General features: G+C 39.5%; 1 protein-coding gene across 1 annotated transcript; it reads left to right on the forward strand.

Moving 5' to 3' along the window:
• Window positions 1–936: 936 nt before the first annotated feature.
• Window positions 937–23,443, forward strand: LOC139452397 (putative ferric-chelate reductase 1 homolog). The gene is made up of 15 exons (XM_071233866.1): window positions 937–1,310; window positions 3,492–3,599; window positions 8,715–8,864; window positions 9,228–9,379; window positions 10,547–10,638; window positions 10,756–10,852; window positions 12,025–12,231; window positions 12,515–12,610; window positions 13,306–13,489; window positions 15,766–15,882; window positions 17,673–17,788; window positions 18,037–18,126; window positions 18,740–18,896; window positions 20,943–21,092; window positions 21,916–23,443. The coding sequence occupies exons 2-15, from the start codon at window positions 3,539–3,541 to the stop codon at window positions 22,062–22,064; spliced, it is 1,818 nt and encodes a 605-aa protein (XP_071089967.1). The 5' UTR covers window positions 937–1,310; window positions 3,492–3,538; the 3' UTR covers window positions 22,065–23,443.
• The last annotated feature ends 4,010 nt before the right edge of the window (window positions 23,444–27,453 follow it).

The following is a 27,453-nucleotide window of genomic DNA, read 5'->3' on the forward strand; positions in this document are numbered from 1 at the left end:
AAATTTAACAAATGTTATAATTGGGATAACACTTTCTTAGTAAAGTACAGATTCTCGTACTTTTTTGGCTCAAGTCCCAACCAGTATTCGAACCCACACTGCCAAGTGAGACACCAAATCGCCAGCACACAAAGTCAGCGATCTAACCCACTCAGCCGCCGAAGCTTCCACAAAAACGAGTGAGTGAGTTGGGTTTAACGCCGCTTTTAACAGTATTCCAGTTATATCACGGCGTGTCAGCTTAATGTGGGAGGAAGGCCCGAAGTGATGCAGGTCCCAGACGTTTACCACTTCGGTGAAACCCACGAGCACGGGTATGGTGCTGACAAACCTAGAAACATAATTGGGGCGAACAGGGATTCGAACTCACAACCATAGGTTTCTAGCGTGGCCAAGAGACGCAGCTCTGCACAGCGAATCGCCTAAGACAACGGGACCACACACAACCCCCCCCCCCCCCCCCCCCAACGCCACAAAAACGAAAGTCCGACAGCTGATTGTCTAGATCACGTACTCTGCGTAATCCTCTAACAAGTGTAAACTGGCACGGCTCCCATGGCCGATAGCTATGAACACACAATGCCATTTAGAAAGTGGTCAAATGTAACAAATGTTATATTTAGGATAACACTCTCAGTAAAATACTGATTCTCGTACATGGGAGCCGTGCCACTTAGAAAGTGTTATCCCAAACATAACATTTGTTACAAGAGAGATAATGTCAATATTAGGGTAACACAGGCAGTCGTAGCAAATGTCGCTTTGCGGATCGTGGAACAGTTCTAATAAAACTGTACAAAGCTTTTGCTAACATGTCATTAAGAATGATAGGTCACGTGACTCCCGTTGATCCGGGAGCAGCAGAAGTTTAACACATGTGACGCCTTATTCCGCCGAGTCATTGTTGAACAACGCTGGTGGGTCTTTCTAAGGATACAAAATGAACTGAACTGAATAGAGATGCCGGAAAATGACGTCAACAGCCGCTGGGCGTTATAACACAGATCCGGTTACACTATCAGGACCGGTTATGCAAGTTAAAGCGTCTCGGAATATTCGACTTACAACTTCGTAGAAGTGTTGTGTTTTTTGTTGGCACTGTGCACGTAGAATACAGTCGAGTGTGAATGTAGTGAGTTGAGTGCACTTAGGTTGTGTTTTGGGTTCCTGTTATAGCTCCGAAGGTGAAAAGAATTGATATCATACACTCTACGTAGAGATCCCAACCTGGAGCCTCTTCGCTACCAGTGGCCACTTTAACAGCTGGACTACCAAATCATTTGGCGTGAAGCAAAACACTGTTCTTTAAGGTAAGACTGAGTATTCCTCATTTATAAACATTCCTGTCTGTCAACAAATGTGCATCATATTGTTGATGTTGAAGTTAGACAGAATTTATTCTGTACTTCTGTACTGACACCAGTTGGACAGGATACGCCCACCTCTACACAAACACCCGGTGTAATCACTATTTGATAAAAAGTGATTTATAAAATAGTGATGATACCAGGTGTCCTAGTCTGTCTTACAGACCCTGATACAAATATATCAAATACAGCCCATACATGTCTATAATGTTTGGCAAGTCTAGATTTCTGCAGTTTCAGGTCTGGGCTCCTTTTTATTAATTTTTATCAAGATAAATTAACAACTACTTTTTTCGGTACGATATGTTCATTCAAAAGACTAGATGTTAGTCTACAGGTGTCAGAGAAAGGTGGATAGTGGATATCCATGATCGTGATGCGTAAACACATGCTCGTGATATATTCGTAATCGTACAATCAACGCTGCTTTTGGCAGAGATTTCTTATGAATATGAAAGGTTTTGCCGTTTTATTTAGGCCCTGGACCCATAATAGTTTCCGCATGGGAGAATGCCACAGGCTAACTAGGTTACCACACACTTTAACTGAGAATAGCAATTGCGCAGAGGACGGTCGAAGGGGAAGGGCCAATTATTGAAAGAAGTAGTAATAAAATCTCTGTTTGATTACCACCATGAATGATGAGAATAAATTGATGCTTTTTCCGTGTGTAAAAGCGTGGTACGGTCGATAATTACGTAGGTAACACATTTCTTAAATAATTTAGCTACCGTTTGTCGCTGGTTAAACACATAACTGGAATAAATTTACTCCGTATCAGAAAATTTATGAATTTGAAAAAACCACTATGTCACCGCGGCCAACGGGACAGTCTGAAAACCTCGCCGTCACACGACCGTGTTTGTGTGTGGGTGTCTGTGACATAAGCGATCCATCCTGATTGACGCGTCCTCCATATGTTCCTTGTTTACTGAATGTACGCATGACCCGCGTAAGCCGCTATTGCGTAATAAATGGAACAATTCCATGTTTGATCTTAGAGTATCTTATGCAATTTTATCATCTGTGAAAATGGTGTCCCAGGCCGTGGGTTGTTGTCATGGCTATGCACATCTGACACTCATTCTGAACGCATATCGAGATGTGGGGCAGACAAAGAAAGATTTATTCCAGGTCAGCGCAGATGTGTTTACTCAGGCCTTCAAAGGAAACTCGTTACTTTATATCAGATATAGCTTATATAACTTGTTTCTCACCATAAGTCATCTTCTTTGCTCCGGGATATGACCATAAAGCGACAAACACTTTCCGTTATCATGAGAAATCTCTGCTAAAAACTGCCAATTATACAATTCTGACTATATCATGAGCACGTGTTTATCACTATATAATAGTGATGATACCAGGGCCCACTTTCACAAAGCGATCTTAGCACTAAGACTATTGTAAGCCTATGCTAAAGTATGGGAGTTACGATCATCTTAGCGCTATGATCGCTTTGTGCAAATGGGCCCATGTGCACGTGTTTTGCAAAAGGGTGAGTATCACCTGTCTCAAATATAAGCAAAGACAAGTCGATTGTTCACTTAAAATAACCCGAGTAAATATGATACGAGTGGAAATAGGAAATAGTAATGGCTATTATTTTGGTCAGTGATGCAATAAATTTGGAACTGTATGTCATCCACATTTCTACCATAAAACGTTTTGACACTTTACCGAGGCCTTGAATGTTATAACCCTGATCAAACATTTTTTGAGCAAGAGCTGTACATATAACGCTCTTTGACATCTTCGTCGAAAGAGCATTCTCGATTGTAGGTCAGGGCCATTGATTTACGACAATCCGTTCCACGAAGCGATCGAAGGGCTTCGATTGTCGTAAATCTATGTGATCTATCACTCATTCAGTATCAACAATCTGTCAGTACTGCATTGAAAGTGGTAAGCGTAATCCACACATAAAGACCCTTTAACAGCATACAGCGTCTGACATTAAACATGTCCTCGCTCGGCTGTAAAAGGCGCATGCGTGTAATCACTGTCTCAGTTGAGACGATGCATTGGCTAGCTAATAAAGCCCGCCGGCTTGCCGGCTACAGCGATGTAATCGTGTCACCCCTCTCCCTTGTTCATTCACCACATGACCTTCTGTGTTCTCAGGTGGAGCGCAGGCTGACACAAGTCGGGCGTGTCGCTTAACAGTAAAGATGGCAAAGTTGTGTAACGTGTTGACTCTCGCTTGCCTTGTATCCTGGACTGCTACTCCAGGTATGTGTGCCTTGCTAATATTGTTCATTGCATTTAAGATCTTCTTTAGCTGCGTGTGCCTGTGTATGCACAGTAATCGGTCTTCTTCATTCAAATCATTCCTGCAAGATAAGGCAATTTATTTTTCTCTGCCTGTGAACCAAATGAAAGCAACACTCACGAGTAACACTGTACATATCGTATTCGTAAATGGCCTTCAGCAAACCATGCTTGCCGTATAAGGCGACTATGCGTATGTGGCGACAAACGGGATCGGGCGGTCAGGCTTGCTGACTTTGTTGGTGCATGTTATCGTATCTAGTTACGTGGATCGATGCTCATGATATCACTCACTGGATTGTCTGGTCCAGAGTCGATTATTTACAGACTGCCGTCATATAGCATAAATATTGCTGAGTGCGTCGATAAACAACAAACAAACATGCTCTCTTTTCTACCGGTTACCCTGAATGTGATATTGTTTCAAACATTATTTAAATGAATGGCACAAGACCCTTTCCCTATTCATAAGAAATCGCTGCTGAAAGTCATTGTAAGATTCCTACAATACAACGAGCATGTGTTTTTGAATAACCCTCAAAAGAGTTAACAAGTGAGTATCCTTCTCAGCTTAATCACTCTCGGCTTATTCCTCTCAATGGAACCCCTCTCCGACTATTCCACTTCAGTGGGGAATTGGCCGTGGTTGTTTTTTTATAAACTGTTGAGATTAGCCGTTTTGTGAGACAACAAAACAAGATGTTCGTGGAAACGTGAACGTATCTTGCTCCACACTGGGCAAAAACATACGAACAATTTCCTGAACCATGCGCCCACTTACATGAAACAGGATGTCATTAATTAATGTGAAATGTGAAACAAGCACACTCACGGCAACCTTTCAGCTGTGATATTGTTCTGTTTCTGTAACTCTGTCGGTAGGCGCTAGTACGAGACCATGTATACGGACACTGCATGGTTTAGTGAAATAGATCACTGGATGACTGATTCTGTTGACTTCGAATGCGTATCTGTGTCATGGCCAAGCACCACAATGGTATGTTAATGGATTGCAGGGAGGGTAGTTGAATTCGCAAAATATGTAGCTGAAGTACTAGTATACAATGTCATGCGTTTGATGCTTCAGAAGCGATTTCTTGCCGCTATGGAAAGGGTTTTTGTCATTTTTGTGCACTTCTCATCCCTCTTTGTAATTGAGATGCATCGATGCTCTTATACTTGTGTGACAACGTCTACAGCCAGTGCACGATTCACTGTTTTATTGAGGTTAATGTAGACATGTATGTTGTAAGTTTTTATTAAACAATATTTATTTCCACTTGTTACAGTGAAAGGGGATTGATAAAAAAGGCAGAGCCTACATAAATATCTTTCCCCATCAAGTTAGAATAAGCAGCAGTATACTTAGTACATGTATATATGTTATACAGTAGTATAAACTTGATATTATGTAACATGTGGTACATCGAAGGTAAACAGTTGTTAGTGACATATATAATAGTGCTTGTTTAGACAAATCGTTTGCTCATTGAGAAGAAATAATTACAGAGTCAACAATATTCAGCAGTATTTCTATGTCTAGGCTCACGTTGCCAAACAGGGCTGTTCGAAGGTCATATCCATCTACATAATAATAGTTTTCAGATCTAATCTCAGTATAATTAGGGCAAGTAAATAGGTAGTGTAAAGCACTTTCATTGAAAAAACACATGTGCGTTCAGCATTATCTTCAACAAATCTTTCAAATTTTTGACCGTACAGATCACTGCATCCTAGTCTTAACTTGCAGTGGAATATCTGATTTACGCGTGAAACAATATTTTAAAATATGTCAGGCACTTCTAATTTACTGCAATTACACAGTTTCTTTTAAACTGAGATAGTGACGTGGCTTCTCTCAAAGTAGAATCTAGTACATTCTAGGTGTAGACTGTTGAAGGTAAAAATGATTTTTGAAATAATTCAGTACGGCAATTAGGCTCATAGTATTCGTTGGTGTTACGTGTTTCATAATGTGGACGATTCACATTTGTTACAAGTACCATATCATATATTGGCGATGTACCACTTTTCATTTAATATAATATGCATAATTTCTGAAAGTGCCGTCTTTCTGCCAAGGAGGATAGACCGGTTTCGTTATATAATTTTAAATGACTTGTGCCTTTCACGGCACCACATATTGTCCTGGGTGCATCTAGATGTAACATTCCTAGGAACAATCCTTGACCCTTTGTGTAATTATTCCATATATGGTCACAATAATCAAACAAGAGTTATATGAATGAACAGCGTATATAGACCGTGTCTGTTTAGTTGCTTCTGTTTTATCGGCATTTAATTTTACTTTCCATGTTTTAGCCCACTGAGAAATACGTTCCAAATCACGATTGACTCAAATACTTGTTGATAATGAATCATCAATAATGACACATAGCGATGTATCATCAGCAACAAAAATTGAGAGTACATTGGATATCACAGACAATGTCGTTGATGAATATACAAATAATAAGGGTCATAACCCTGAACCTTGAGGGACACCGGCAAGCACAGTATAACTGTATATTGCTTTTTACCAGTTAAGTTACTTAGGAACCATTTTAAGAGAGACCCTTTTATCTCATACGTGCTTAATTTATGTAACAAACCTTTGTGCCAAACGCGATCGAAAGCTTTACTCATGTCACAGAATATTGCCTTAACCTCCTTTCCATCATCTAGGGCCTTACCTATGAAATCATAAAGATGGGTTACTTGGTAAGCAGTTGAGTCACCGGCGCACCTTGCAAGTATCATTTGTCAAATGAATATCATCAGGATTGTTACAGTGCAAACTGAATCGGACCTGAAAACGCCAAATTAACCCCGACATAGGTGGAACATCCCGGTTCCTGGTGGTTCAAGGATTGCCCTACGTCATTTTAACCTGATGAAATCTCAGCTAACTATACCTTGAATAAGTTCAAAATTCATCCATGAACATGCATAAGGTTGCATACATATATTTAAATAATTGTCAAACCTTGAATCGATGCAGCTGCTAAATTCTAAATGTTTCAGAACTTTCATCATCACATATGGGGTATTTTGAATTGTTGCAAAACCCAAACCACAAATGCAGCCCAAATTTCCAAAATAAATTATCTTCAATAATATTACGGTTACATTACAACATCTAAAACAGAATAAACGAATTACCTTGTTTACTTTCTGTATTGATTCTACTTATTGCTCATTTAGTTTGAGATCATATTTATTGATATTTATCATATCGTAATACGCCTTGAGGAAAACCATCAGTTGTTAAGCATCACCTGTCGCCGCTTCATCCGCTTTGAGGGTGGTGGAGTAGCCTTGTGGTTAAAGCGTTCGCTCGTCACGTCGGAGTATCGGGTTCAATTCCCCACATGTGTACACTGTGTGAAGACCATTTCTGGTGTCCCCCGCCGTGATATTGCTGGAATATTACTGAAAGTGGTGTAAGACAAATCTCACTCATCTGCTTTGATATTGTTTAGCGTTATTATTGAATGACTGTCTTACGTTAATATTGCGCACCTTCTTGTATTAAGGAATACAGTATGACCTGTATACTACTGATTAACATGTACATGTTTATAACAGTAGCAGATCTTTCTTAGTCCATTTATGACATAGTTTTTGTTGTTGTTTTTTATATGTTTGTAAATTTTATACTGTATTACTGGGGTGAGACTCAAACAAAGAATTGTCTGTCTGTCTGTCTGTCCATGAAAAATAATAAAAGACAACTTAAGGAACAATGTCTGACAATGGTTAACGTCTGTCTTCCCCTGGCAAATGTTACATAACAAGAATAACTGACTCACAGCAGCAAAGAAATAAAATTATTAGAGAAACATCCATTTTATTTAGAAATGTGAGGATAGCGTCTGATACCAGTTTGTGTACCCAAGTATTTCCCTGATGACATCAGACTGATCGTCTTCACTCGATAGATCTACTTCTCTTTCCTCACTGCTGTCATTACTAGTTTGTCTAACCACGGATTCATACTGATATGGACGAATGTGTGTAAGGTCATTGGGCGAAAATTCAACGTTTTCATCGATGTCATTGCCTGGTGATGGCATAGCGAACGCTAATAATCTACCGTACAGACACAGCGACCGTTTGCATGTAAGCTCTCAACTTCGACGTCAGATCACGCGACGACAACTCTTTTCATTACCTTTCGGTAGTTTCCGAAATACATGTAGATCTGTAAAGTTATTTTTGTTAATAATATTGACTTTAGAAAATCTTTCTTCAAAATACTTGTTTCAATTTTATAAAATGATTTGTTCCCATATTTTGACTGTAAACCTCGTTAACATAGTTGAACCTGGCATTATATATATTGGAATGTTTGTCATTGCACAGCGGAATATTTAACGTCTTCTAAGATTATCAAATGAATGAGTTGAGGTTTATGAAACAAAAAAATCAAATCAAATGGTGATGTCGGTGCCACAATAAGCTCTAAAAGGGAGCAGTTCGCCACATGTAACAAACTCATTAAAAGCCCATGCAGTGCAAGCATGCGTGATGGCACCAGGTGTTCGTAAGACAAGGTGGATGGTCTGCTCTGACTAAGAACATCCGATGACTAATCAGATTCAGTAAGCAGTAATCGGTTGCACCCGTCACAAGCACATGCAAAGGCAAGCCAGTTGTTCACCCGAATGTGTGTGTGTGTGTGTGTGTGTGTGTGTGTGTGTGTGTGACCTTTGAAAGATTTATTGTCAGTAGCGAAATATTACGACGTACAAATCTTGCAGTTAGATGTCTAAACCCAATTCCGAACGCTGCACGTGTATGTGTCTAGTGGAAAGCATGTGTGTCAAGGGAACCTTGAGGTAGCCGTGTGACAGACGCGTTCGCTTGTCACGAAGACCCGGTTTAGGTTCCCCTCAAGGGTACAATGTGAGTAACCCATTTCCTGTGTTCTCTGCGTGATATTGCTGGAATATTGCTAGAAGCAACGACAACCATACTCACGCACTTATGCGTGTCATGGGATGCTAAAGATTATCATTGTTAGACAACTCTTTTAAATTTAGATATGTGTTACAACTGTCAGCAATATTTCAGTTGCTGGCTACGGCAGTGGACCCCCCGGCAGTACATGCCTCACTATGTTCCCAAAGCATGGACAGGATTTGACGTGGCAATCTTCAGGACCTTGTCCCTTTAAGATCAATCTGTCCAGCGACACTTATAGACCTTTGCAAAACATCACTGGTAGGTATTTTGGTTGTGTTTGCTTGTTTCACGAACCGGTTGTCCTAGCTTGTCTTACGACCCTAGACATATTATAACACTTAGTGCTATTTCACTCGAATAGGCATCAATTTTATCTTTTCAAATAAATCCAGAATGGCATCACTAAATACACAATAAGCGTTTCCTCTGAATGTATTATCTTGTTTACGAAACACAAAACACCAATGCAAAAACTCGTAATTAATGGAATGCAGGTTCACAGAAATAGAATCGGAAACCAAATTTACAAAATTAGTTTGTGTAGAATTAATTAGATAACCAAGATTCGATAAGCGAGAAATTATCTTTTGTGACCTAACCTTTATTTATTTGTTATGCTAGTTACTCTTGAATCCGATGACAGTCAAGTGTTTCGTGGAATCCAGATCAGTGCTCACAGAAAGTCCCTTAACAAGGAGGAATTCCAGGGAACGTTCTTGTCCTATGCACCAGAAACCAAACTCCAGTCTTTTAACTGTATGGGTGGACGCCACGTAAGTACAGATCCACACAAAGTGTTGATAGTGTAGCAAACCCGACGGTGCAAACGGTGACAAGGATTAGAAATATCCACTTTCTAGTGAAACTGCAGATGGTGCAATGTATTTAGACAGTCGGGATGATGACGTCACAAAACAGGAAGTGAAGTTTAATACTGAGAGACAAGGTAATAGGAAGCACCGAATCCCGAAGGCACTGCTGTAGAATGAATGGCCTACCTTTAGACTTCAACCCAACGCAAATCTATACAAGTTTATAAACATGTTATAATGCCCTTTGACGTTATTTGTGAAAGTTTGTTGCAATCAATAAAATTCGACAAACCTCTTTCCATATTCATTCTGTTCCCGAAATGTGAGCGTATCTTGCCTCATGGCACCCTTCACAAACACATGCAAAGGCAAGGTAGCTGTACACCTGGATAAAACCATGGACAGATATGGTAAATGTGAAAATAGGGAATCGTATCAGACTTCATTATTGGTATTGATGCGTCAAATTCGGAAATGTCATCCACATGCCCATCATGAGATCTTGAATGTTGTAACTTTGATCAAACAACTTCTGAGCAAGAGTCGTACGACGCTCTTTGAAATCTTGGGCATGAAAGCAGGCGCGATTGTGCCTCAACCTCAACCATGTGGGGGTGGGGGGGTGGGGGGGATATAACAGGAATATTGTTAGGAGCGGCGTTAAACCCAACTCACTCACCCTATAGTCTCAGGTTTGGATTTGTGCGGCCCTAGTATTTATGCGATATTTTTACCTTGCCTTTCACACAATCTAAGGCAAATAGATATATACAAACTGACACCCTCCAAAATAGTTATTGATGCAAAGATCATTGATCACCTTTAGTATGTGATCCATCTTTAACATCCCACGTTATTTACAATCACTCACGATATGTTGAATGTTGGCTTGCATATAAACTGGACGTTATTCAAATGAAGCCGTGTAGTTAATATATTGTGCACTTGAAACATTCATTTACAATGACCATGTATTTCCTACATGTGGCATGAACAAATCTGTTTGTCAAATAATGTGAATGACAAAACCAATTAACGTCGTTTGTGTACCTCAAGTGTATTTCAAGTCACCCGTAATATATGTCCATTACGACACACACTCAATGTATAACCTCCACTTGTTTTCAGAACCAGATAGGCCACAAGAACAATAACACTGTGACTCAAGTTGTGTTAGTGTGGCAGGCACCGAGTGACAACGTAGGGGACATCGTCTTCCGGTGAGTTGCACATTCCCCCATGAAGGAATTTAAATTGCATTAAGACGATTCAATTATTCGTGTAATCTGCTAAGCGTCCGTCTGTCTAGTGCATGACTTATTTTGTTTGTTTTGTAGCGCAACGTTCGTTAAAGATTTCTCCACGTTTTGGGCTTGGGAGAAGAAAGAACTGCGGACCATGGATAATTCATCAGTGGTGCCACCTGCACGGCCGGTATACTACTACTACTACTACTACTACTACTAATAATAATAATAATAATCGAAGTGCCGTTTCAAGTCGGCTCAGCCTCAGTTTTTAAAGGAGAGGCAATCTGAACGACCACTGCATCGAGTTTATGTGCAGTGTGTTTAGAAGATCAACAAGTCCTTCGCTTGGATGAAGTCGTCTGGCCTGAAAAGTGAAACTGAAGGCTTTCTGTTTGCTGCTCAGGACCAGTCACTTCCCACTAGAATGTGCGATTTTGCATCAAAATGTAGATAAGAAATGTAGATTATGTAATGAATTTCATGAAACTGTCCAACACATAATCAGTGGATGCCCAGCTTTGGCACAAACACAGTATCTTAAACGACATGATGGTGTAGCTCGATAATTTTATTACCGTCTTCGCCATGCTTGTGGTTTTCACACAGAGGTCCACCCATGGTACGACCCGGAATATGTAGAGGGCGTCATGGAAAATGATGAATACAAAATTCTTTGGAATAGGCCCATTTACAGCCTCAGACGTATCGAGGCCAACAAACCTGATCTTGTCCTTTTATCCAAGGACATCATTTATATCATTGAATTTTCTGTCCCCTTTGACACTAATGTAATTGACAAGATTGAACAAAAACATGGCAAATATGAGGACCTCGCTTTCGAAATGTCACGCTTGCATCCCAAGTACCAAGTTATCCGACTCCCCATTGTTCTCGGTTCTTAGGTTCGGTACCTCCCAATCTGTGGACTGACATTGGGAGAGTACCCGGGTTTGCTACCATGAATACAGCCCTTCTTACAATGCGGGTAATGCAGAAGGCTGCAGTTTTGGGGAGTCTTCATATTCTCCGAAAAGTTCTGGGTGGGTTTGACTAGTCCCATTCGCTGTCTGGGCTGTGTGGAGAGGGGGTGGGGCGTACCATGGATGGACCACTGTGTCAAAACCACAGGCATGGCGAAGACGGTAATGAAACGATCGAGCTACTCATTGTTCTCAGTGCTTTAGGTTTGACTTTTATCTGTTGACTGACATTTGGAGAGTACCCTGGTTTTGCTGTATATAATAATACAAACAATACACTGTGGACATTATCATCTCACTGTGATGTTTAATTATACACTGTAGATTTTTACCAGTTACGTATTCGAATCATCCACATATGGTTTCGCAATTTCAGCTGGAAGATCCAAAGCAAGAAATGGATGACATCGACTTTTCAGGGTGTGGGTCAGACAAGGGATGCTTCTTCTACCCCAGACTTTGTAGTGGCACCGACTGTAATGCCGCTGTAACTTATCAAAAGAATGGTGACTCATACACATTCGAGATGATGGCGAAATCTTCTGGTTACGTCAGCCTTGGATTTTCCAGTGACACCAAAATGGTAAATGAATAAATGATTATTGATTAGTCGAAGGTACATGTTGTGAAAGTGATGAGACTACGATGCTAACATCCAAAGTACCACGGAGACACATTTCAAATCGTGTTGGGAAAAGTCAGCTACTGGGTTATAATTAATTGGGTTAGATTTATGTCAGCTTAAGGTAAGAAGACAGCACAAGTTGTTTTCTCTCTATCGTGTTGTCTCGTGTTTTAACATTCTACTTTTAGAAAATGTACACCATATTTCAGCTATGATTTCATTGTGTCTCTGTCACGGTTAGGGGGATGATGTCACGGTTACGTGCACCGCTCAAGACAACAGTGTGACAGTTCAGAACGGCTATAACCCATCGTACCACAATGAGAGACTTATGTCGGTAAGTAGAAAAAGTAAAAGACCCAGTGACCATTAGTGTCCTGCAATATAGGCACCTGGCTATAAAACCCATGTGTTTTTGCTATAGATTTACAGTGTGACAGAAACATCATTTCATCATCGAGCTGTCAAAGAAATGGTGAATGCATAACAACATAATAAAATAGCGATAAAATATCGCTAAAATAGTGATAAAATATTAATAAAATAGTGATTCATAAACACATGCTCATCATGTAGACGGACTGTGGACATGCATATGGAAAGGGCTCTGTCGTTCCTATTTAGTATATATTGGCAAACATACCTTCACTTAGAGCAGGGGGCACGGGTGGCCCAGTCGTCTAAGGCGCCGCGATTCGCTGTGCAGAGTTGCGTCCCTTGGGCACGCCAGAAACCTATGATTGTGGGTTCGAATCCCGGTTCGCCCCGATTATGTTTCTCGGTTTGTCAGCACCATACCCGTGCTCGTGGGTTTCACCGAAGTGGTAAACGTCGGAGACCTGCATCACTTCGGGCTTTCCTCCCACATTAAGCTGACACGCCGCGATATAACTGGAATACTGTTAAAAGCGGCGTTAAACCCAACTCACACACACACACACACTTAGAGCAATTCATTGTTAATGAATTACAATTGCAATGGGATGACAGAGCATACGCATTCATATATACCGTGTTTATGTTATGTTCCAGTACGACCTGACTGACCTCAGCGTTAAGAAGACTGCCGCCACTGTGATGTGCAGATTTACAAGACCACGTGTTCTGGGATTAGAAATGTCGAATCCTCTCACTGACCCCCCTGAAGTGAACACTCGCAACTTCGACATGGAGACACAGTCGTATATAATGTTGGCCTGGGGCCACCTTCCTGTGGGTGAGTATTGTGGGAGTGTGATGTAGGAGTTGTTTTTTTTTGTGTTTTTTTTGTTTTTGTTTTTTGTTGTAGTAGTAGTAGTAGTAGTAGTAGTAGTAGTAATAGTAGTAATTGTAGTAGTTGGCCTGGGGCCACCTTCCTGTGGGTGAGACTCGGATTAGTTATATAAGCGAGTGTTGTGGGAGTTGTAGTAGTACAGCCATTTTAGTTGTAGTAGCAGTAAAAGCAAGACTGATAGTAGTTGGTAGTAGTAGTCGTAGTAGTAGTAGTAGTAGTAGTAGTAGAAGTAGAACTAGTAGCAGAAGTTAGTAGTTGTAGTAAGTCTATCAGTATATTTAGAAGGACATTGTCGTAGTAGCAGCAGCAATTATAACAGAAAACGTAGAACAGTCAGAAGCAGCAATGGTCGTTTTAATAGTCGTAGCAGCAATAGTTGCAGCAGCAGCAGTATTATGTGGCTAGGCAATCATCGTTTTGGAGTATGTTCGGGTGACGAAGGAATTTCACTTCCAAGAGCCGTAATTCGTTGTGCAGAGTTATGTCCCTTGTGCTCACAAGGATCCTACTCCATCGCGTCTCTCTCTAATCTCTCTATATATTAAAAACATATTGTTTGATCATTGAGATAGAACTGTGAATACTCTTTATTATCTGTACGTTTTGTAAAATTGCGGTCTTATTTTCAGGACTCGATTTAAGGAACTTGATTTAACTTTTATGTTTATGTTGACATGAAAACTTAGCTGCACCAGACATAACCAGGTTGCACCTTACTCCCATAAATTTATCAAAGTCGAGACATAAAGTATTCGACAAAAGTGAGGTGAGGTGAAATGGGGTTTAACGTCGCGTCCAAGATTATTGCACTTATATAGCGACGTGCATGTACGTGTGTGTGTGTGTGTTTGTGTGGCTGCTTGTACTAGTCCGGACTGATGCCGGAGATAACATGCCGCAGTTTAACATGAATAACCCACTCAGACACAGTATACTGACTCCGAGCCGACCAGTCCCTGCTTTAGCCCCTTAATGCCGAGCGCCAGACAGGGTAACAACAAGTACCATCTTTTAACGTCTTTTGGTATGACGCGGTCGGGGATCGAGCCCCGGACCTTCCGCTCTCCGGGCGGACGTGCTCTACCCCAAGACCACGGAGGCGGTCTTCGACAAAAGTAACATCTCAGATCTCTGGTGATCGTCATGTGTCATGAATTACTCACAACACAGGGATTAGTAATGTAGTATGGTAAATAAAGCTTAGAGGTGCCGTGTGTGTTCAACGTACTTTGTTATGTGTATAAGTAAGAGATAAATATTTGCTTTTCTTGTACATGCCGTTGGTTAACTAGGGCATGCTTATTTGCAATAATATGTAGCTTGCACTGGTGCATGTTTTAATATTACTCAATCGAGCCTTTCTTTCCAGCTGTACGAGTAGGCACAAGGACATTGACATTTCGATTCATATATCATCCTCTTGTTTTTATCCGTCTAAAATGACAATTGACATGTTTTCCCGGGGACCATTCCACAAAGCTATCGTAGCGCTAAAGTTATCGTAACTCCCATACTTTAACATAGACGTAGCGCAACGATCGCTTTTAGGAACTGGGTCCATCATCTGTGGTGCATTTACACTGATAGTGGCATGTTAATATCCAATAGCAACAATGTTTTCGTTTGCACTTGCATTGCGTCCATGCAGGGATAAAACCTTCCCCATCATCCCGACCCCAAGTGGATGCCCCTCATGATATGAGGGTACGTTAACGGCATTGTACATTACCCTTCGATGAATGGGGTCATCTCACCTGCCAACCATATTTACAACCGTAGAGCGAGACAAACATTGTTAAACACTTTAACGACTTATGGCTTCTTGTGACGTAGTTGTTGCCTGGCACCAACAAGATGCAAGTGGCGATGCATCTGTCGTCACTTCAATACCGGGTAATGTGTATGCATTATGCCTATGTCTACACGATTGAAAAGGATATAATGATATGTATACACCATATATTAAAATACATGTATTAACTATAACACATGAAGACTTTTTATTGTAGACACGGGGATGGCATTTGAGTTCCCCCGGTGGGGCAGGATACGCTTCTTCGCTAACACCTGGTACCATCACTATTTGGTAGTAATTCACAAAACACATACGCATCCTTTGGTCGGAATCGCTCAGTGGCAGAGATCTACTGACGGGGGTTTATTGTGATTATGGAAATGTTGTTATTGCCCTTGTTCTCAATGAAGCACAATTGTTCCAGGAACTGACGTCATGGGCAAGCACAGGGAAAGTCCAGCAGTATCAGACGTCTTGATCAACTTTCAGGCTTATGAAATTTACAAAGGATCTTCCCTGTCTAAGGAGTACCAGGCTCATGGTAAGTTTAAATGAGTATTGCCATCCATCAAAGCATATGTTTTGCAGAATCGATGATTGGATGGTTACAATATTACCTGTTGTTACCGGTGCCCATTATTTGTATCAACCACTGGCCAAACTATGGGCTATATTGGAAACTGTTACGAACAACTCCCTCACTTCCGGCGCGTATTTTCGAAACGAATTATGACAGATGATGAGTGAGTGAGTGAGTATGGTTTTACGCTGCTTTTAGCAATATTCCAGCAATATCATGGAGGGGACACCAGAGATGGGCTTCACACATTTTACCAATGTCGGGAATCGACGACGAGACGAGCGAACGCTTTAACCACTAGGCTACCCGACCGAATCAGACAGATGATGAATACGTGAAACTTTTCTTTATGGATAACAACATCATTCTTGGTGTCGATGTTTCAGGGGCCTTTCATCTGATGAATTTATATCAAAGTTTGATATGTTCACAATAGGTAGGATAAATATACAAAAGAAACAAATTTAAGTATTGCTGATGGCTGTGAAAGTACACATTCACTCAGTTACGCATGGTATTTACATGTAAGGCCTTCAAAGTCTAAGTTCTATAATTAATATCTTTTATTGCCAGTAACCCAATGAGAGCATATACGCTGTGGTGTTAATTAGAGTGAAGATCATTGCTGTAGTGCATTGCTACTGTACATGTATTCAACGAATACATGACAATACTACACACCTCTTTATAGTTGTAAACGTAGGTGAAATACCCGTGAACATCCGGCATAAAATTTATCGTCAGCAACCCATGCTTGTCGTAAGAGGCGGCTGTGCTTGTCGTAAGAGGCTACAAACGGTATCAGGTAGTCAGACTCGCTGACTTGGTTGCTGCATGTCATCGTATCCCAATTGCGTGGTTAAATGTCAGTTATAATGTCATGATGTCGATTACTTACAGACCGCCGACAAATAGCTGGAATATTGCTGAGTGCGGCGTTAAACAAAAAACCAACAAACAAAACGTTTGTGATATAATTATACATAGGCTGGCCTAACGTGCTAAGGCAGAGTCCAATCAAAAATCGCGTCACGAAATCGATATCCGGTTCGTCAAAACATGGCGCCTTCCGTGCTGAGTTCGATCGATTTCAGGATTTTTAAAGCATGAACCGTCAGTGTCCAAACCGTTTCATGTTTGTAATCAACATGTTCAAGTGATCTGAAGCACTCCGCGGGGTAAAGCCCGTTGTATGACAATAGAGACTCTGATTATCGATCAAATAGTTTTGACAGGGTGCCTTCATTTTGTTTGAAGCAAATGCAAGCGATATCAGAGGTGGAGTATGATTGGTCAATATGAGGAACATAGAAGGGACATAACTCGTAATAGCCACTGGGGGCGCTACGATCGAGCCACGAATTTCCAGTCTAGTTTGGCAAGGGTAGAAATTCGACTTGTATAGTCAGTTAATTCCCTTGCCTCCGGAAGATGGATAATAATATAAAGCGCCACCGTGGGTGGATATTTTTACCTTCAATATTCCTTGTCTTGTTAATAGTCCACAAACATGCTTGCACGAAACTGTTTTATTTGTGATGTTAATGAAGTAATGAAACATTCTCTTATTACATGTACATCACAGAGGCATTCATACGAATAAGTCCACAAACATGCTTATCCTGAACCGAACAGAACTGACGAGTTTTCATGCTAATGTAATAATGAAACATACTAGTACTGTACGTACGTCGCATAGGTATACATTGCAATTGCATCAACATGACAACATTTGCAAACGTGTGTTCCAGGCGCCACGATGATCATCGCCTGGATGCTGTTGGCTGGTCTGGCTACTGTTATTGCCAGGCACTACAAGGACCTGTATGAAGACGAGATGTTCTGTGGCACCAAAATATGGTTTCAGGTAAGACATGGCATGGGTTATATTGGGATGAAAGTTGTGATTCATTGTATATTTTTGCAATACATTTGGCACATTTGAGGTACGTAGTAACACACTGAATATCAATGATACGAGGAAGATTATTTTCATGGTAGGACAATCTCATCAGGGCTTTGTTCCTAAAATATTATGTTCGCCTAAGGGTGTAATATCATATACCAGTTTAGTGGTTTTGGATATATGTTATAGATGTCTTTCTCTACTTCCAGCTTCATCGAGCAATTGCTGTCGGTATCCTTGCCTTGACTGTCGCCAGCTTCATCATCATCTTTGTCAAAGTAGACAAACTCTCTGAGGGCGTAAGCATAAGCCTTTTTACGTATATTTGCCTTGGAAAATATGTTTGAAAATATTGCTACAACTCGTACAAGGTTAGAAGACAAATAATAATTGGTACATTCTTGTCCTACAAATCACATACTGCATTTTAATTCACGAGGGTGTGACTGAGTTAATATTGTTTTACGTATCTTTTAGCAATATTCCAGCAATGTCACCGCGGGAGACACAAGAAATGGGCTTCACACATTCTAACATTGTACCCATGTGGGGATTTGAACCCGTGTCTTCGGCGTGACGAGCGAACGCCTTGACCACTATGCTACCCCACTGCCCCTGTAATTTACGAAGTCGCAGGTGTTCTCTCTTAATATATGGCCGGTACAAACGTAGAATATGAGACTCTTACGATTTTGTTTATTGCATAAACGCAATAGTGTAAGGCGGTGGAATTCGTCGAGCAACGTGGCGTCCCTTACCCGACCGACATCACTGATCATGACCTCGTATATAATGAACCTTGGTTTGTCGGTACCATATTCGTGCTCGAACTTGTCTGTTGCCAGGTGTCACCTTCTACTGTGTTTTCGTTGGTAATCATGAAACATAAAGATTTTTTCTTCTTTGCCGTAGACGGGAAGAACACACGCCATCATTGGGATCACAGTGGGCGTGGCAGTCTGTCTGCAGGTTCTGGGTGGTTTGCTGAGACCCGGGGCAGACTCGAGTATCCGCCCTTTCTTCAACTGGGGGCACCGCCTGCTGGGCCAGGGGGCACACATTTTGTCAGGTATTTTGTCAGAAAATTTGTTTCAACATGACTTGGATAAACTTCCTAATAATTTAGTATGGTTAAGTTCACAAGAAGAAGACGAAGAAGAAGAGGTTTATTCATGAATGAAGGCCACATTGCTCAGAGTTCATTTACACGAATAATATATGCTATGCACATTGCACATATTTTCTTACAACAAACGTTCATATTTTCTATGTTTGTATTTACATAGGTAAATGTCTTTTTAAATATATGGACAGGTTTTTAATAAAAGAATCATTTCTGGAAGATAGACGACTGATAAATTGTGGAACAGACGGTGGCACATGGTAACATTTTGGAATTAAATTTCTTCTACTACTTTTATGGAAAGGACAAATTAACAAAAAATGGTATTCGTTATCTATTTCATAGCGGTTACATTTCATACAAAAACTAAACGATGACTCGATTTTTCTGTACATTTAGATTGTGGCTTAAACAAAGGAATTTACATAAAGCTCTAAGAAGATCTTTTTCTCATACTAAAGTAGACAGATATTTTTCTGGTTCGAGTAATGATTTATAAGATGAATAAACATCAAGGAAAGAAAAATTGGTGATTTTGAAATGCCAGTTTTGGAATTCTATATCTTAAAATCGTTGTTTGAATATAACCATGAAGCATTTCATATCGCCGCTATCCTGAGACAATAAGACATATGAAACCCCAGTTTGAAACAATAATTGTCTTGTTTAAGAAACCCAGTTTGTTTGACCATTTCCGTCAAATGCTTTTAACATATGGTAACAAGCATACGGATATCTTGTTTCATGTAATCTAAGTAGTCGACACCAGTGTTTAATACACCTACTGTTATAGTGTACACACAATGATGTTCTTCCCAGCTCGCCTAGAATTGCATTTGTTGATGTTCTTTTAACGGAAAGAACACTTTTAAAGAAATTACTCTGAACCTTTTCAATGCACATTCCCAAATTTCTGAGCCAAATGAAAGAACAGGGGTTATCTTTAAATCAAATATTTTAGCAGCAGTAGAAAAAGGGAGAGATGGGAATTTCTTTATCATATTTAACACGGGAAAGGTCGCTTTCCTTGCTTGAACAGCTAGTGTATCACATGCTTTGGTCCAAACAACCCTTGAAAGAATAGTAGACTAAGGTATTGAAATATGATACAACTTCAATTTGCGAACCTTTATAAAACCATTTCTTAGTTTTCCTCAGATAACCACCCTTTCTAAAAACTATGACATTTGTCTTATACAAATTTGTTTGTCACAATAAGAGTCTAAAGCATCTAGTTTTCTCTGCAGTCCAATTGCACAATCATCAACAAGAGTGACATTATCAGCAAATAATAATAACAACAGGATTTCATCAAAATTATCTTTCACAAATATGCCTCTTAGACCACGAATCCCCATTTCACGTACAAACTCGTTTACAAAAAGTATAAAAAGAACAGGACTCAACATGCATCCTTGTCTAACACCACTTGTTGTGTTAAAAAGACGTGTTTTCACATCTTCAACCCTCACACATGCTTTATATTTTCAAACATGTTTCTAGAGATAATAAACATTTTACCATGAACGCCTCTATTTAATAACACATATAACAACTTATTTCTATCTACATAGCCGAAGGCTTATCTAAAGTCTATGAAACAGGCATAAAATCTGTGGTTTGATTTTCTGAGATATTTCTGACATGGGGATTGTGGAAGAAAAAATTGATCAGTGGTGGAATAATCATTTCTAAATCCCTCTTGTTAAGTTAATACACACATCAAGACTGTATTTGAATATGACCAATGGCTATAAGATATAAAAAGTATTTCACCTATAATGAGGCGTCTCCATTGAGGCTGGGGGTGGGGATGCTTGGTGGTTGTCACGTACAGAATGTAGTTGACATATGACTCAGTTTTGTATGGGTACTGAGCGCAAACAATTTGTGTATGCGTACCAACATAGCCTTCCTACAGATTTACTATCAATATTAGTGATTTTAAATGCACCTGTCTCTTCTAAAACGTTGATATTTGTTTCCCTGCAGCCGTGAACTTCATCCTGGCGTTCAATATGAACTACATACCCGAGGCAATGAAACAGTACGGAACCATCGTCGTGGCTGTATGGATCGCTGTGCAGATAGTCTGGGAGCTGGTCTTTGAGTTCTGGACTTGCAGGAAAACACAATCAACAGGTAACTATGCAATCTAACAGTTATCAGAAGTGCGTGATGCCAAAGGAAAACGTCATCATGCATAACAACTTCCAGTGTATTGCATATAAAGTCGTTCCGATGTAGATTCTTACACATATATAAAGCTGGAGTGACAACCAAGTGATGAGAATTAGATTTGCATGATATGTTGTGATAAGCAGCACTGTCAACAATAATAATAAGTAGCACAGATATAATTGGATGAAAGTCGCTATATGCAATAAACCAGAACTTGTGCATACAGTGCACGTTTTCTTATTTACTCACCAACTTATAAAATGGCAGTCAAACAGTCACGTGAAGCAATGTAAAACCTTTGTTTTCTATTTGAACATGTTATGATACAATAGTGAACCCACAACAAAACCATTGCACATTTAAACAGTCATACCGTTATAGGAGTAGCATTAACGTGTACTTTGGGGATTTCCATGGATTAGATATTTATTTAAACCGAAGTGCAGTCACAACGATTTTATGGAAATATGATCTAGTTCAAATTCAGGCCAGCAAAGTTCCTTGATTTTACACAAATTGTGATGAAATGTCTGGATACTTTCTGCTCCGTTAGAGATGTACACCATTTTACAACACATAAGACAAAACGGGGTACGACGTGACTTCGTCCCCAGTATACAATGTTACGGCGCGCAACAACCTGGGTCTGACTTGACAAGGGGCCTCTCATGAACACAGATCAATGTGCAGAGTCATATAATCAACATAACCATTACTGTTAATTATGCAGGTGTACCTTTGGGTGTTTCGTTTGACGTATCAATCGTTTATTTGCTTCTTTCAGGGAGTGGAAACATTACTGACCCGAAAGGTCTAAGTATTCAAGAAAAGACACGTCAACCGTCGAAAGTGAACGTCATCATGCTGGCCTTGTACGTCCTGACGCTTGTTGTCTTCGCCGTGGCCGCCCTCTGTGGAATATTCATTTTTTAACCTACTAGTCTTATCATATCGTTTCCATAATACTCCTAGACATACAGTTTGGGGCGTTGGCACTTTGTAGACATATCTGTCGTCTCCCTGGATATCGCGGTTTGGATTCACCACGGATAATGTGAGGCAAATTCTGATGGTTCCCGCCGTCTTGAATATTGCTGGAATATTGCCTAAATCCCATCCACCCCAACGCTGTGATCTTAACGGGTTGTATTATTATGAAACAGATGTGTCCTTTGTTATATTGAAGCTGTCTGGACAGAAGCGATTTACAGTCAAATGTATGTATTCGTTTACACTTGTAGTCAAAAATAAATTCGCAGTTATGTATTAACACTCCGGGTATTCTCGATCCATATCTTACTCACTTCTTTACAGTCTTTGGATCCTGGGACATTTCCTACGGCAATTGAAGTCATGAAACGTGTGATTATGTATATTTTAACAAGTCGATCTATGTGTCCACCAATGTCATTATCGAATACAGTTTGTATGAAGGCGTCTGATAACGTCCCCGGTTTGAATATCATGAGTATCGCTACCAAACGTTGACGAGTACACAAGGTGTTCATAGCCTGTACAGACTAAATTCTAGTCTCTGAAATGAACATATCATACAGAAAAACACACACACCAGTTGTTCAATTATCTTAATAAATATATGATAAAATGGAGACTCTCTTCATTTTCAGATCTAGACTTGCCAAACATTATAGACTTGCATGGGCTGTATTTGACATACATTTGTATCTGGGTCTGTGAGACAGACGAATCGCCTGTAGAGCCCACCACTCCAACTTAAACATTCTGACATGTTCTCATCCCACACCTGGCCTGATTATGTCGAACAGCTACCAAACTCTGCTCTTGTTCTATTTAATCGTTAACAGACAAAAAATGCTACCTCATTTCTTAAATAAGGGATATCCATGTAAGTGTCGGTCATCTACTCCATCCTAGAAAGAGATACGTATCTGTAATATAGAGGCTGTTCATTTACTGATCTGTTAACTTCAACTGAAACCTTTTTATAGTCTGTTTCATGAAAAAGGTATCACATACGTAACTTTGCTTAAAACCATACTTTTTGAGAATTATCACAATTTGAATTATCAAAGCCTAGACAGACTGTTTTTATATATCTGTTGTTTTAATGTCCCTCTGAGTCGTACTTATTAAATGAAGTCGAAAATTAACTGTCCTAGCACATCCGTCTCTATAATGCTGCAGGCTGTGCTGATATCCCAGTAAACCCTATGATAACAGAAAGTATCGTTTCCCTTGTAAACTGTCAATATGATAATTGAAATATAATGTTCACATGGCACAAGAATAATGCGTTTTACAAATTACGTTTAATAAAACATTCAAATGCATTTATGTGGATATTGTTATTATGTAAAGGTTTTGCATTTGTTTGATTTTATGAAGAACTTACCAGATACATTAACCAAAACATAACGATGGATTCATTTTGAAACACTGCTCACACCAAAAGCGCATTTGGTCCTCAGCCCCACGCTTGGATTTACTCTAAAACCTGATGAAATGTGAATTCATCTTTTGTACTGAATTCCTTCAAATAACAATAAAGGTCTGTACAAAGAGAGAGATATATTGCAGGGTTCAGGTAATCCTTAATACAATTAAGGAAGGACTTTCTATATATTCACAGACAATACTTGAGACAAGTGGGATTAATACCATGTGGATTCTCAAAAACTCCAAGGATTTGCTGGATTGTTAGCAATTTCAGCAATGAACGAAGATCAATTCTGTCAAAACATGTAACATTTCAACGTTCTTCATCACTATCCCACACGACAAACGTAAAGAAATAATAACATTCTTAATCCATTGGACATTTGTTACAAAATATGGAAAACATATACATAGTTACATCACTATATTGAAAAATACAGGAGAAGTTGTCAGCCATGAAAGCAAATGTCATTTTAGATTTACCAAGTAAACAAACAAATCTATATGACATTTTGACATAAGAAGCTTAGAATAAAGGTAGGCAAATTTATATTGCCTTAACAGCTGCAGAGGTATTACTATGTTAGACATTCCTTTTTCGGTGTTCACGCCCGTTACCAGCCTAAAATTTTAGAAATGGTTATCAACCCGAAACGGAATATCAAGCAGGATTTCGAGAAGATTACAGCACAACCAACCAATTATTTATGCTAGTTCATAAAATATATGAACAAACAAAGAGATGGTTGATTTTGTTAAGAAGGCATTCGATTCACTTCACAGAGATAAGAGGATGTATTTGGTACTTCAACGGCGTTATTTGTAAGAACTATTAACAGACACACACAGGCGTCTGACAGGGTTTTATATTGTCGCTGGGTTTATTCATTATTCACATGAGTGATTGCAAATCATCTCGTTCTAAACGACAAGAGAGGAATATTTGTCGTTGAAACCCTCCAAGCATCATCAACATCATCGCCTACAGATGATAGAACTGTCCCTGCTGACATCACTCCAAACACAAACTGATATACTGATGACTGTTGTAGAATGGGTTCTTAGTATTAATAGACAAGACGTTGTAGGGTTAAATCAAAATTGAATTAAAATTAGAATTAGATTTGAAAAATGTGTTTTAGGTTCACAAAAGTTTGAAGTAACAATCAAGTGAGAGTTCTCCTATACGTGGAATATAGTGTTACTAGTGTAAATATAAACTATAATGACACTAACAACAACAACAACAACAACAACAACAACAAAAACAAAGGCTTTGATACGTTTAGCTAACTATGGTTTTGGAAATGTATGCATCACCCAAGAAGCTGGTAAAAGATATGTTTATCAGATGATGTAACTGTATTCATCAACAAGACTGATTAGTGGCATTAAAGTGTATTTATATCCCCCAGAACTTATTTGACATTCAAATCATACGTTGCATCAGAAGAAAACTATTCTTTTCTATGAAACGTCGTCATCGACGAAGGTCACTTACTAAACTACGATGCAATGCGCATGACTTTCATATTTAAAGCACCAGATTATTTTTCAATATTTAGAAGTCCAAGAAACAGATTATCCAAGTTGCAAAATTATTGTGATAAAGAAGATGTTTTATAAAAGCGACAAAACCCTTTCCATAATCAATAGAGGTTATCACGCGAGTGTGTTTGGGGATGGTAAATATCCTGCATTAGGAATAAACATTGTATTTAGCGAGCCTTGGCGAGCTAAATACATAGTGTTTATTCCTAATGCAGGATATTTACCATCCCCAAACACACAAGCGTGATAACCTCTTTATCATATAATGTCATTCTTTAATTCTGTGTTTCAAAATCGCTTTCCCTCTCTCACAAACATTACCGAAACATTGCGAGTTTTCCTGGAATGCGCGCATTAATATTTATTACGTCACAGGGTAAGTGATGTGTCAGTCGGACAGTGACAGTAGCCAGTATAGTTCCAACTAAAATCTGTTTCTTATACAGTGGCGAAGCAACATATACGCAAAACAACAGTTGTTTTAAATTGCCTTTCTCGGCAATCCATCGGTCTATTCGCTAGAGTAACTGCCCTTTGTCAAAGGGAAACTACTCTAAACCTAGTCTATGAGACGTCACGGCCACAGTCAGATGTTGTTGACAGTCGGTCTGTTCTGTCATAACGTTAAGAAGTGTAGTCAGATGTACACACGGCGATAAAACGAAACAAGGTAACAATTCAAACATATTTCGGCCAAATACAACTATTTTATTTTGGGGAGAAGGTTTCAAGCCGCAGAGGTCTACAAGCACAGATATGGCTACTGATCCCGCTTGGCTCGGCCTCGTGCCCTCGCAAAATTGTTTCGAAATTTAGATCTCCAAAGTTGCCAAAACTTATAAAATGCCTTAGCTACGTCACAGTTAAACACTGATTTTCAGTATGTTAGACTGTTTTTTTTATAATGATAGCAGTTATCCCTGTAGTTTATCCAGATTCCCGATGGTTAATTCTGACTCGATCGCCGAATGACGAGGGCGACGCCATGTTTGTTTATAAACAGTGAAAGTAGTCCTACTTGACCTTTGATATTTGCATCTCTATCCGCATATGACCCCAACGGATATCGTTTTTATCCGTTGGCTTTATCCTGTCGAGAAACCTACCCATTATATGATAATAAGAGATATCTGCTAAAAGTAGAGTCGATTGTATGATTCTGACAATATCATCAGCATGTGTTGAATCACTATCAAATCGTGATACCAGCTGTTCGCGATGTGTACCGTCGTAGGCCGTCTTGTGAGAAGATTATACCTACCTAGATATAATGTTACCTGTCTAAATAACCCTTTACAAACGTATCACAGAAAATATATTTTTAAATACGCAAATAGTTTGCTACCTGTTTATATTGACCCCGCGAGTCACGATCACGGCGTTGGATTTCTTCAACAGTGCGTGAGAAAGGGATTAGACAAGTCCTGGGAGCAGGGTATTCGCAAGACGTCTATGATTTAAACATATTTATTCACAAGGAGTGAACGGGATTGGAGACACAAGTTCTTCCAACATAGAATGCCCTCTCCCTGGTATTTACAAAAAAATCACAATTTCAAATTCAATATATATGCATACAACACTATAGATGAGAGAGAGAGAGAGAGAGAGAGAGAGAGAGAGAGAGAGAGAGAGAGATATGAATGAACAGTTCTTTACACAAATCGTTTAGTTGTACACATATAATGTTGTTTTGCCTTAAATATAGCTTCATTTTCTGTAACAACGTGATCTGCATTGCCGTATAACAGTAAGTGTACATCAACATGTATGTTATGAACAATATTTTTAAGGCTGTTTAACATAATTTCACGCTGATGACTAAACAATGTACATTCCATGAGATAATGATATGCATTTTCACATGTATTCGAACATGTACAGTTCGGGTGATCTTTTATACCAATTCTATATAAATCATAATTCAATTGACTGCACATGTATCTCAGTTTTGTGTGTAAGATATTATACTTTCTTTTTCCATAAGCGAAGTACGCAGGTGACGTGGAATGGTGCTTTTGTAACGAAGTTTTAAAACAAGAAATCGTAGAATTTCGATCTGATAACGGAATGGAGTTCCACAATCGGATAGACGATGGGTAAAAGGATTCACACGAATGTCTTAGTCTTGTGAGAGGAACACTGATGTTTTCAGAGTTTCTGAGACTGTGTGAGTTTTTTGCAGCAACGGTTTTGGGTAGAATATCTGTTAGATAGGAAGGGGCCATGTTATGATTAATTTTTCAAGAAAAGACAAAGTTTACGTTTCTTTCTACATCTATCTGTTGACCAATATTATTAGCACGAAGTTCTTGCAGTATCCTTTGATGCTTAATCCGCATAATTGTTGTTC

Source organism: Haliotis cracherodii, unplaced genomic scaffold (assembly GCF_022045235.1).
Source record: "Haliotis cracherodii isolate W230 unplaced genomic scaffold, xgHalCrac1.p SCAF_9, whole genome shotgun sequence".
Classification (NCBI taxonomy): Eukaryota; Metazoa; Mollusca; class Gastropoda; order Lepetellida; family Haliotidae; genus Haliotis; species Haliotis cracherodii.